Consider the following 13,929-nt stretch of genomic DNA (forward strand, 5'->3'; position numbering starts at 1 on the left):
CGAACTTAAGGCTACGAAGTCCAACACCTGAAGATTGCGTTGAACCAGCGGCTAACTACTGCTAATGAAGTGATGTTTGAGTTATTAGAAACAACATCGCAGCGTGGAAAGAATACATGAGCTTAAAAGAAGGAAAGAAACACGTCCAAGATGCTGTTTTCAAAACTGAAGTTTGTTGGGACAAAGCAGGTTTGTTCAATAAGCTTTCTTTTAGAGCAACACTGCAAAAACGCAAAATCTTAGAATAATCTTGTGACAGTTAAGGTCAGACAAAATAAGTCAGATTTCAGTTCGATATAATTTATTCATGTAAAGAAAACACCTTGTAATAAGTTTTAAAAAAAAATCTGAAAATACTGTTGAAGCTTTACATCCTTTACAACTCAGCAGTTTGCAAAACTACAAAATCTAATTTTGTCTCAGATATGATTCAAGATGAGATGTTTCCAAGAAACTTTTACAGGCCAAATTTTTAAAGATGTATTTCCTGCCTGAAACACAAGTAATTGCATCATAAAATTTGCTTTAAATGATTGTCTGATTTGATAGTTTTATTAGAAATTAGCCAAATATATTTTGTAAGATATTGCGTTTTCACCACACTCCATCACATTCATATCCGTTAGTGTGTGTTGTGTTGTGTTTGTGTTGGCGTTACCACCATGTCGGCCAAAAAAAAAAGAAGAAAAAGAAAATCTGGCTTACTGTTTTATCATTATCTTTGGATGATCCGAGATGGTGTTGAAGTGGTGGTTTGCCTGGTTTGTTACTAACCAGGACCCAATGCAGTTCCGTAGCGTGGTGGATGCAGTAACATGCAACACCAGCACATGATCCGAGACCTGACTTGATTTTGTTTTGTTTATTTGGCCAAAATTATTCATACAGAGATAAACATGCATATATGACAACATTAAATCCCGGGATAACGCTTGAAAGCGAAATTACACTTTTTTCCAGTGTGGTCCTTAGTACAACAAAGATAATAAGATACAGTAAATAAATGCCAGCGATAAAATCATAACATATGATAACATCGAAGACACCTAAAACATTTACAGAATAACAATATCCAAAGAACTAAACTGGGATAAAATAGAATAAAAGTACATAAAACATTAGATTTTTGTTGTATAAGTTTGTTGAAAAGGAGATAGTTAACTGCAGACTGAAAACTAAAGTGCTATAAGACCTGACCGCTAATGAGAAGTTATTAAATGCTTTGATAACTGTGTACACAAAAGTACACACCAATTGCTTTCATATGAGGTATCTATAGAGAGGATGCACTTTATCTTGTGTTGATGGAATGTAAATCTTGAACCAAGCTGAACTGATCCAACAAATATGAAGGAGCAATACTATGAAGAATTTTAAATTTAAGGTTCAGGTGAGTTGGGAAACATGCATGTGTACTGGCAACACATTGACCTGTAGGAACGTATCAGCACCAAATATAATACATTATTCTGGGAAAGCTGCAGTCTCTCATTGCATTTTTGTTTTAGTTAGCCCAGAGTACCATGACATATAGGCATAGTCGTAGTGACACTGTATGAGGGCCACACACACCTGAAATTTCTTGGTTTCATGACTAATATTAGCTTGCTGATGCAGGAAGTTTAATTTAGCATCTCTTTTTACAATACTGTCTATATGCAAAAGACTGGCAAGCATCTCTCCTATCGCACTGCACCTGTATGGAATCGATTTAGCTGAGTTTGATGCAAAGATAATTTATTTGGTTTTGCCTTAATGAAGGGACGATCTTCAATTAGCCTTTTCCAGAGTCATTCTAACTCCCTTGCTAATGTACACTGAATACCTCCAGACTCTGATGAGCCACAGTAAGGGCAGAGTTATCAGCATAGAGTAATAATTTCCATTTAACAGCTAAGGTTATGTCATTACCATAGATCAAAAATAATAATGGGCCAAGTATAGACCCTTGAGGGACCCCACAAGAAATAATTGCTGGATCTGATATACAGCACAAAATATCCACCACTGGTTTGCGAGAGTGCAAATTAGCCCTGAACCAGTCAATAACAGTTTGTTGGAGAATAATAGCTTACAATTTCACAAGTATTATGTCATGGGCCACCGTATCAAAGGTCTTTTGGAGGGCCAGCAAAACCATCCCTATATAGTTGCCTTTGTTTTGTTCATGCTTGATGTAGTCAGTAAAGTGAACCAGACAGGTGTCTGTCCAGAACATTGAAGAACACCTGGCCTTTCTGTGAATAGGCATAACTATTGCTACATTTAGGTCCTCTGGAATTATGGCAGTTAATAATAATCTATTTAAACTATAAGCTTTGTGCCATCTTTATTAAACTTCAGAGATAACTGGACAAATCTAGTTGCTTTGCTTGAATTTACGTTTGTCAAAATCTTATACACCTGATCCAGTTGCCTCTGTAAAAGAGATTACATTAGGAATAACACCTCACTCACTCACTTGAATAAAAAAAACATTTACATGAGAATTACCATTTTTTACCAATAGGATCAGATAATTTGTCTACCAGATAGGATGCCACAAATGTAAAAATAAATAAATAATTAAATGTATTAGTCACCTTATGCAAATTATAGCACACTTCATTAATAATCAGTGACCCGACAATGGTTGTTTTTGCTAAGCATTTAGTTGGTGCACGTACATTCCTAATAATGTTCCTCTAATTTACACTTAATGTAATTAGATTTTGCCAAATGTTTACTATACATGACCTTTTTACGCAAGAAGGGGATCTTTAGATTGATTGAATTTATGATGGGCTTTATCTTTTTCATGAATTAGTCACAAAATTACCCCTATTTTCCTTGGAGCAGAACATTGCTTAACCCTTACAGTTTTAAGAGGTGCTGTGTCATCTGTTACACCCAAGAGCTTAGTTTTGAACAATTTTTCCTCAGTACAACAAGATGGTTTAGTCAGGACACACAGACAATTATACTGCTTTATGTTTGTTATAGTGAGTGTGGTTCATCATTTCATCCATTTAAATTCTTCCTTGCAGAGATGCAGCAGCTCTTGATGGGTAAAGATGACATTCTTCCTGAGCAGCAGGAATGGAATCAGAGTCTGGACCACAAGGACTCAGAGCTGCCAGCTATTAAAGAGGAACAGGGGGAGCATTGTGTAAGTAAGCTAGGAAAGCAGTTTCATGGTCTGGATGAGGCTGATATCACTGTTTTCTTTCTCTGTTGTGTTTGTGAAGAGTGAAGATAAAGAAAAACCACAGTCATCACAGCTTCATCAAAGCCACAAAGATGAGAGCACAGAAGTGGAGCTTTTCACCAGTAACTCAACTGAACCCAGAACACTGAAAACAGAAGCTAATGGAGACGACTGTGAAGCATCACAACAAGCCAGCAACTCTGGTCCATGCAGACATTTACAACCACATACTGATGGTAAGAGTTCTGACTTTTGTTTCCACACGGATGCTGATGACATATGGTGTTAATGAAATGCCTAAATTTGAAACTTTGAAAAGGTGGAAACTAGGGATGGGTATTGATAAGATTTTATCGATATCGATGCCATTATTGATTCCGCTTATCGATCCGATTCCTTATTGATACCTCTTGTGAATTTTCTGTGTACTAAAAGTAGGCTTTACAGGTTTTCTATGTCAACAACATTTTATTGAGTCTTAAAGTAAATTTGTCACAGGATCCTTGATCTCTGGACTTAAATAAAATCTACATGGTGGATCCTTGATCTCTGGACATAAATAGAAATAAACAAAATCTGTAGTTTTTGTCAAAAGCATTTCCTTTCAGACATTTTGGCATTAATGCCACTCGGCTCCTGCACGTCAGCACAGACCTGCAGCAGTTTTGGGAGGAAAAAAAAAATGTTTTGATCGATTGCAGTTTATTGTTTGTATTACGTTTGGAAAGAGGTGTCATTTGATTTCAGTGGTGATTCACTGTGAAGTTATTAATTCCAACCGGACTCTATCTTTCTAACTTGACTCAGCAGAAAGCCGTGCAGCGTTTGGAGCTGTGCAAACGGAACAGAGGACAGTTCTCATTTCTTTCTCACAACAAGACAGGAGTCCCAGTTAGTGACTTTAATTTGCACAAAAGTGACTCATGATTGACATATTTTAATAGCTTTGAGAGGGGTTAAGAAGTGGATTTGCTGCTTCTGAAAAGCAGCGAAGCAAAGAACCAACAAAGCAACGGGTCCGAGCACTGCTTCAAGCTTCAAAGCAGAGCCACGCTGCAGAAACGGTTGATCACAGACCTGCTGTAGGGTCTGCAATCAATGTAGAGAAATGGATGGATGGATGAGATTTATTGTCATTGTCATTACAAGTGCAATAATGAGATTACATCCACACTCAAATTGCCACAGACAAGATACAGCATTAATCCACAATTATTACTTGTTTACCGTAATAATGGCACACATCAGAATTAAGACAACACATATACATTTGACATTGTTTATGTGCACTAAACTTGAAACAGTCCATTTTCCGAATTGAGGCGATGTGAGTGTGTGGTAGCCGCATCAACATGAGTTGCGCCGCCTCCAGCTTGGGGGGAACGGGGACCTGTCGCAGCTAAAACTGTGCAGGCCCCGGAGGAGAAAAGGGGTGTGAGCAGTGGCCGGGATGGGGTGTGTGATGGGTGCAGGAGGGGAGGTGGGGGGAGGTGGAGCATGCTTTCAGTCTTTGTTCATGTGTGAGTCAGTTTCTGTCCTTGTGTACTGGAGTTAGAAAAGATAAGAAGGCAGCCGAATGTTCACCAAGGCCATAGAGATTCTTCTGGAGGAAAACAACGGGGCATTTTGTCCTTCAGAGGCTGATAAGCCTGCCGTGTTTGTGGTTGAGCAGTGAAGAACACTTTTACAGTCTCACATGAACAATCCAGATCCCAATTATCAGTATCCCCCGATCTCTGAAGCCTTCCACTGCAAGGTGCGCATTTGCTCCGAGATGTTATACAATTTGCATCTGAGTTCAAGGGTTAACGCAGTCTGAGAATGCATCACCTTGCCCAACTCATTAATCATGATGGACAAATGAGGGGTCGTGATTTTGGCGGCAGCCGTCTTGCCAATTTTCCGGTAGCTCAGGGCAGCACATAAGCCAATAAGTACCAGCCCCCCTACGATGAAACCAAATATAAATAAATCCTCGACGTCCTCCACAGAGAATGGCGCAAAGCATGCGACTTGCCACGGCTCCCAGGCGTCGAGAACATAGCCCGCAGGGTAGGTTCCATCTGGGCATGCAGGGTCCTCCGGCCCTGATTTTCTTGTAGAAAAAATGGTGTCAGTAGTGTTCAGAGTCCAGCTGATCAATTCCATGGTTAATCCAATGGAGTTAATCCAATCCAATTAATGGAGTTAATCCAATTCAGTGCAGCAGAGATAGGGGAGGAGATGCGATCGCTCTCGTTGGAGTCCCAAGCAGCTGATCATTTTCCCGACAAACACCCTCAAAAACAATGACCGCTCTGAAGGACCGATAAGGGAATCATTAAGCAAAAAGGCTATTGTTGTCGGTGGATCAAATCATTTATTAATGATTCTCAAAAAGAACCGGTTCCCAAAACCCAACCCTAGTGGAAACTATTAAATATTTTCCAAGGCTTGTATAATATTTTGACAAACTAAAGAATGAATTCAAAACTTTTCAAACACTATTTTATATTTGAATTTTCTTCTCTGACACTGCAAATATATTTTCAGAATTTTAAATTTGTCACTATTCTTGTGGTGAATCATTGTATTTTCCAAGTTTTAAACTAGATATTTTCATGTTTCTCTGATTGTGTATACAGTAGTGTTCAGAATAATAGTAGTGCTATGTGACTAAAAAGATTAATCCAGGTTTTGAGTATATTTCACAGAGGGACTCTGCGGGGGATTCTTGCAAATAAATTAGCTTCACACAGGTGTCTTCTAACTGTCACAGCACTTACAGGTAACTCCAGACTGTCTTTGTTCGTCCTGGAGCTGATCAATGGGTGAGCCTTTGCCATTCTGGTTATTCGTCTATCCATTTTGATGGTTGTCTTCCGTTTTCTTCCACGCGTCTCTGTTTTTTTGTCCATTTGAAAGCATTGGAGATCATTGCAGATGAACAGCCTATAATTTTTTGCACCTGCGTATACGTTTTCCCCTCTCCAATCAACTTTTTAATCAAACTACGCTTTTCTTCTGAACAATGTCTTGAATGTCCCATTTTCCTCAGGCTTTCAAAGAGAAAAGCATGTTCAACAGGTGCTGGCTTCGTCCTTAAATAGGGGACACCTGTTTCACACCTGTTTCTTCCCAAAATTGACGAACTCACTGACTGAATGCCACACAACTATTATTGTGAACACCCCCTTTTCTACTTTTTTTTTTTTTTTTTTACTAATAGCCCAATTTCATAGCCTTAAGAATGTGCATATCATGAATGCTTGGTCTTGTTGGATTTGTGAGACTCTAATGAATCTACTGGTACCTTGTTTCCCATGTAACAATAAGAAATATACTCAAAACCTGGATTAATCTTTTTAGTCACATAGCACTACTATTATTCTGAACACTACTGTATATAATTATGTTTCACCTGTTTTCTTTCTTTTTAAAATACTTAATATAAATCAGCAAAAGGGTTATATATATTAACGTTTTGCAGTATAGCAGTAACATATCTTAAATACTAGACCCAATCAAGAGTTGCAAATGGCGCTTTCATTCTCAGTGGCCCAAAATTAGTAAAATTGACTGTTTTGGAAGAATTTTGGCTGTAGGACCAGTCTTTTCAGAGATTTCTTGACACATTTCAGAGCTTTTGAATCAAGTTATTTTTGTCAGCATTCTTTCACAGCTCAGGTTTGCTGCTGAAAACTGCAGCTTGACATTTTAGGTTAATAAACAACAGCAGGGACACTGGTTCATAACTTATTGGCTGCTCTCTGTTGGAAGTCCAGTCTTATCATGTTGTGTTTACCAGTTTAGGTGCAATTGACTGACGGCTGGGCCAGCGATTGATGGGTCCATTGTCCATATTGTCTATCTGTGTACAAGCAGTGGGGAATTTTATTTTGATGAAGTTGATACAGAGAGAGGGTCCAGCCAACTGTCAATCATGCCAAGACGACGTGACAGGACTGGAGTTATGCAGCGAGCAGCCAGTTGGCTACGAGTCAGTGCTCCTGCATCAGCTTCTCAGGCTACCCCCCAATTTAATTTCAGTCTTGATGAACTGTTGAAATAATCATTCCAGCTTTTAAAACTAAGGTTTCAAATATACAAAACGGTTTTGAACTATATTTACAGTGAGGCAAATAAGTATTTAATCCACTCTCGATTTTGCAAGTTTTCCCACCTACAAAGAGTGGAGAGGTCTGTCATTTTTATCATAGGTACACTTCAACTGTGTGACAGAATCTAAAACAAAAAAAAAAAAATCACACTGTATGATTTTTAAATAATTACTTTGCATTTTATTGCATGAAATACGTATTTGACACAGTAGAAAAACAGACCTTAATATTTGGTACAGAAATCTTTGTTTGCAATTACAGAGGTCACACAATTCCGGTAGTTCTTGACCAAGTTTGCACACACTGCAACAGGGATTTTGGTCCGCCCCTCTTCTCCAGCAGCCTCATGTACAAAGACTTGCGTTGACTTTCTACTAAAAGTTGGTATACGCCAAAACCCTGAATCAGGCGTAAGCACACATATATTCAGATGTATCAAACTATGCATAGGCATGAATCCACGCACAGCTGGTTTGTACATCCCACTGAACGTGGAATTTAGCACACGTCCACATGTACCAAACTCCTCCCTGGTCACGCCTCCATCTGAATAGGTAAATGTATTCAAATAGTCTGGTTGTGTCATGCTGATGGTACCATAAGTGTGGAGTGTTGTGTGTTTGATGATGCCCGCCATCGTCTCTGTGTTGTTATTGTGTGTAAAAAATTAACAAAGTTCAGAGACAGCGTGCAAAAACAATGAAAGCTGTGGTTAGATCGCCGTTCTCTCAGCTCGCTGTAATGTAAAACGGAAATTAAATAAGTACGTTTGTGTGTGTAAATGCTGAACTGAGCTGCACGGACACACTGAAGTAAAAAGATATTAGGTGCACAGCAGCTGACAGTGTGTGACATTAACATTACACACGCTTTTATTGACAAATACTGAACATCGTCGGGGACTTGTTAAGAGGCTCTCTAGTTCCACCATCAAGAAAAAGAAAACATATTATTAATAATAATAATACAAAAATTTGAATGCGCACATGCCCAAATGTTCCCATGCTGGTTTTCGGTAGGAACAGTTACATGGATAACTTATTGAACCACCAAGTAGTCCCCGCATAGCACACCATGCAGCCTCCACCCTGATACTCATTTGCGCACTACACACATGATTTGAACATTGATGGAATGAAAATGTATCCTATTAAGAAAAACTAATCATGTGATGGCATCTTCATAGCAATATGTGTGCAGTTAGTAGCTCCGGTTACATTCAGGAAACCGGCTCTCACTGCAAAATGCGCTGTAATATTGGAATGTACCTGAATGAGATTGGGATGATTGTTTTCCATACAGCTGGTGGGTCGGCGCAAGGTTGACTGGCACACGCCTGACTGATCACCCAGCTCACGCTGGAATGCCCATGATGCCAGGATGCCCAGCATGGTCAGCACCTGTGTGGGCACAGACAACCCTCCTCGCCGTATTGCGCTCTGGGCCACAGTTCTGTGCGCAACTCCAGTAACAGTGGCCTTGGTAATCGAAATCGATGAGCCAATTATCCTCATTTGGAAGTAAATCCTCACGTTCCTGTCGGATTGCACCATTAGCAAGGTCCTCTAACAATGATAATGCTGCTACTGTTAGTGCCATTTTACGCATCACTTTGCCCATGCTTTTATATCTATCCATATAATTGCAAACATGTGGGTGTGTTAATTGCTCATCACCGTGTCACTGATGTGCACGTCACTCTGATGCCTTCTTGTTTTCACACTATTAACGGTTCCCAGCGTCACCTTTACATGTCCACAGTGGAATAGTAGCTGTAGAAATGTGCGTACGCCAGCCAGGATTTTTGTGTGATACACCGCACATTTCCACGATCACTTCACTTCTGATACATCTGAACGTTGGTGTGGAGACAGACGTACACCAGGTTTTTGTGCGTAAGCATGCTTTGTACATGAGGCCCCAGATCTGTCAGGTTTCAAGTTTCAGCACCCTCCAAAAATTTTCTGTTGAGTTCAGTTCTGGAGACTGGCTATGCCACTCCAGGACCTTGAAATTCTTCTTACGGAGCCACTCCTTAGTTGCCCTGGCTGTGTGTTTCAGGTCATTGTCATGCTGGAAGACAAAGCCACAACCCATCTTCAGTGCTCTTACTAATGGAAGGATGACATGACCTTCTCCCATTCCTCCTCTGGATCATCCAGATGGTCACTGGTGAACTTCAAATGGGCCTGGACATGTGCTGGCCTGAGCAGGAGGTCAAATTAATTATTTAAAAATTGTACAATGTGATTTTCTGAATTTTCTTTTTCAAAATTGAATGCATTTTGTTGCAAGTTTTGTGATTAATCTAAATTAATCTGCTTTGGCACGTTTACATGCACTTCAATAATTCAGTAATTGGGAAAAACAAGTTTACATGGTTTCATTTCATTAGTTGGATTTCTGTGGAAGTGGAGAAAGGAGAAAGGGCAGCTCCTGAAGGAAAAACCATAGACTATAGAGAAAGAGAGCACCCTCCCACCTCTCTTTCTCTCCCCTCTCTCTCTCCTTCTCACTCTCTTTCTCTCCCTCGCTCTTTCCCCCTTTTTCCTCTCTCTACCCTCTCTCTCTGCGATGAGGTGCATGGAGTTGATGTCGTCGTGTATGAAAACTTAGGGAATACGACATCATTCTTTGAGGAAACTCCGGTCAACTTCAATAAATATGTCTATAAACCACACAGATCACCAAGAAATTTGCTCTTTAGAATGCTGAAACAACACACAAGGCCATTGAAGAACTTTTTGTTTTTGGGGGGGGGCACAATCGACTCTGAACTTTGTGGTCTGTTATCAGGCCAGACAAGACAGCAGTGCATCCTGCTGTACCTCTGGAAATGTGAGTGCCATTTGCTTTTACACATGCTTAAATGTAAATGAATGAAATAAATTGACTAATGGTTTACATGTATAAAAGAAATTGGAGTATTGGGGAGAAATCCAGGTGTGTTAATCTGCTTTCTCATGATCAGATAACTGTCTTTATTGGATAAAGCATATCAGATTTTGCTGTTTACATGACCACTTAATAATCTGATAATGGCCAATAATCAGACAGCAACTGGATTTTTATATGCATGTAAATGGTGTCACTGTGTCTCAGTGCGCAGTGACGAAACAGCGCAGCACACCTACAGTGACTTTGACATTTTTACGCTTTTCTTTCAAACTCTGTGCCACTTTGACTGCTGGGATAGTTTCCAGCCCATTCATTGGAGCAAGCAGGTATAGAAATGGATGTATGTTTTTAATGTTATCAATTTAACTGATTCTTTGCAGACATGCAGCAGTTGTTGGTAGCTAAAGAAGAAATTCTCCCTGAACACCTGGAGTGGAAAATGAGTGTTGAGCAGAAGGACATTAAAGAGGAACAAGAGACACTCTGGATATGCCAGCAGGGACAGCAGCTTCACCAGCTGGAGGAGGCTGATATCACTAAGTTCCCTTTGACTGCTGTCCCTGTGAAGAGTGAATATGATGAAAAACCAGAGTCATCACAGGTTCATCAAAGCCAAAGTGATGATGGCACAGAGGCTGAGCCTGTAACCAGCTGCTCATCTGTCCACAGAACACTGACAACACAACCTCATGGAGAGGGCTATGGAGGACCACAACCAGCCAGCAACTCGGGTCCAAATAGTCGTTTACAGCCAGATACCAATAGTAGGGGTTCAGAGAGTTCTGAGACTGACAACAGTTGTGAATGGAAATGGACAAGAGAACAATCTTCAGGTTTTAACTGTCAAACAAATAGCAATGTCTCAAAACAACATATAGGAATGCAAGCAAGTGAAAAACCATTTAACTGTTCTGAATGTGGAAAAAGTTTTGGACAGAAGAGCAATCTGATCACACATCTGAGAATTCATACAGGAGAGAAACCATTTGTTTGTTCTGACTGTGGTAAGCGGTTTGGGGAGAAGAGGAATCTGATCACGCACACAAGAATTCATACAGGAGAGAGGTTCTGGAGACCACTGTTTGAAGACCCTAAACAGCACCAAGAGGCTGAGTGGATTGAAATAATAAAACGGAAAAACAAAGATAAACAGCAAATGCCAGCAATGATCATAACTGAAGAATTGATAAGAAATAAAATTCATGAATATAGTAACTTTAAGGCACCTGGCATTGATAAAGTCCCAAATTTTTGGTTAAAAAGACTGACAGCACTGCACCACCATTATGCCGCGGCTTTCACAAAAATATTGAACGGAAAAGAGGACACACCAGACTGGCTATCGACTGGGAACACAACCCTACTCCCAAAGACCAAGGAAACGCAGCTCCCCAACAAGTATAGACCCATCTGTTGCTTAACAACAACTTATAAATGGCTGACAGGAATTATAGCCGATGCCGTTTATGAACATTTGGACACTGGTGGCTACCTGGAGAATGAGCAGAAAGGTTGTTTCAGAAAAAGATTAGGTGCTAAAGACCAGTTATTGATAGACAATGCTATCCTGGAGGACTGCAAAAGAAGGAGGAGAAACCTCAGCATGGCTTGGATTGACTACAAAAAGGCATTTGATAATGTCCCACATTCATGGATTATGAGATGCCTAGAATTGTATAACATCAATAAGGAAGTAAGATCTCTCTTGAAAACACAAATGAATAAGTGGAACACCACCATCACTCTAAACCATGCAGAGGGGCAGATAATAATCCCAGACATAAAAGTGACGCGAGGGATATTCCAGGGAGATAGTCTCTCTCCACTCCTTTTTTGTCTTAGTATTGATCCATTAAGCAAGATCCTCAAGGAATTGGACATCGGGTATGACTTAGATGGAGGTAGAGGAAGAAAACAAACAGGTCGTGAGTCACCTTCTGTTTATGGACGACTTGAAGATATTTGCAGATTCAGAGAGGGGACTCAGGAGATTAGTGGAGGCAGTCCATACGTTTTCTAAGGAAATCGGTATGGAATTTGGGCTGGATAAGTGCTCTAAATGTACAATCAGAGGTGGTAAAAAAGCAGGTCACAGAAAATATACAGTTGGATGAGGGGAACGTTATTGAAGATTTGGCTGAGGATTCCACGTACAAATATTTGGGAATTGAAGAAAATACTACAATAGAGCATAAAAAAATGAGAGAGAAAGTAACACAAGAATACTTAAACCGCTTAAAGAAGATCTGTAAATCAGAATTGACACCAAAGAACAAGATCACAGCCATAAACCAGTTTGCATTGCCTGTGTTGAGCTATGGCTTTGGCATAGTAGACTGGCCACAGGGTGAGCTTAACAAATTAGATACTAAAACTAGGAAGATGCTCACCCTACATAAAATTACATACAGAAATCAATGTATGGATAGAATATATCTCCCTCGTCGAGAAGGCGGCTTAGGTCTAGTGGAGATCAACCAGGCTTATAGAGCATCTATAATAAGTATTGGGCAGTACTTAAAGAGCTCTCAAGAAGAAGTTATGAAAAAGGTTATGCAACATCATATTAAGACTATGCCACAACAGACCTCTATTATAAAACTGGCAGAAAACTTTGGCGGAGATCTTTTGCAAGAGAGAGAAAGCAATGAGCTGACACCTGCAACGACACTAGCAAGACTGGTCAGGGAAAAATACAGCAAAAGAGAACAAAAACATAGAATGAACAGATGGAAACAGCACAAAAGGGCTGGCCGATTCCAAGAAGAACTTGAAAAAGAATACATAGACAAAGAAGGATCTGTGCGGTGGCTTACAAACGGAGAACTTGGTTTTGATGGGGAAAGAATTATAGTTGGAGCGCAAGACCAAGGACTATTAACAAATGGCTTCAAAAAAATGGCAGGAATATCACAGAATGATCAATGCAGTTTCTGTCATGCAGCTGTTGAGAGTGTAAACCACTTAGTATCAGCATGTCAGATCCTCATGGCAGACGGACATTACACAAGCCGGCATAACAAGATTTGTAAGTATTTACATTGGAAAGTATGCAAGGAACTGGAGGTGGAAGTAGAGGGACACGTTTGGGAGTATGAGCCAGCACCAGTCTCATCCAATGGAAAAGTGACTGTCATTTATGACAAAGAGATCCCAGCAGGAAGACATATCGAAGGAGGTGCAGTAAAACCTGATATTGTCATTTGGAACAAGCAAGAGAAGACAGCAAAAATTATTGATGTGACAGTCCCCAATGACTATGGCCTGAATAGAGCTGAAAGGGAGAAAATCACGAAATACCAAGACCTTAAAAATGATCTACGAATAACGTGGTCATTGAAAGAAATTGATATCATACCAGTCGTGGTGGGAGCAACAGGGCTTATGAAGAAGAACCTGAAGAAATATCTTGAGGCAATCCCTGGTCACCCAAGTGCCCATGAGGTGCAGATATCCGCAGTTAAAGGAACAGTTACCATCTTGAAGAGAGCCCTCGGATACAATGCCAATAATGATTAATGATTAGGATGTAACTGTAGACCCCAGGGTTGGGGCCCATTACACTCTGAAAAAAAAGAAATTGAAGAGAAATAAAAATAAAAAAAAAGAGAGAAACCATTTGACTGTTCTGAATGTGGTGTCAGATTTGGACAGAAGAGCAGTCTGATCAAACATATGAGAATTCATACAGGCGAGAAAGGCGAGAGCCCTCGGATACAATGCCAATAATGATTAATGATTAGG

At 40.0% G+C, this 13,929-nt stretch overlaps 1 protein-coding gene across 1 annotated transcript; it reads left to right on the forward strand.

Moving 5' to 3' along the window:
- On the forward strand, positions 1 to 13,929 carry LOC117531195 (zinc finger protein 569-like). The gene is made up of 5 exons (XM_034194242.1): positions 1 to 189; positions 3,027 to 3,148; positions 3,228 to 3,423; positions 10,566 to 11,196; positions 13,830 to 13,929. The coding sequence occupies exons 1-5, from the start codon at positions 117 to 119 to the stop codon at positions 13,912 to 13,914; spliced, it is 1,107 nt and encodes a 368-aa protein (XP_034050133.1). The 5' UTR covers positions 1 to 116; the 3' UTR covers positions 13,915 to 13,929.

Source organism: Thalassophryne amazonica, chromosome 18 (assembly GCF_902500255.1).
Source record: "Thalassophryne amazonica chromosome 18, fThaAma1.1, whole genome shotgun sequence".
Lineage (NCBI taxonomy): Eukaryota > Metazoa > Chordata > Actinopteri > Batrachoidiformes > Batrachoididae > Thalassophryne > Thalassophryne amazonica.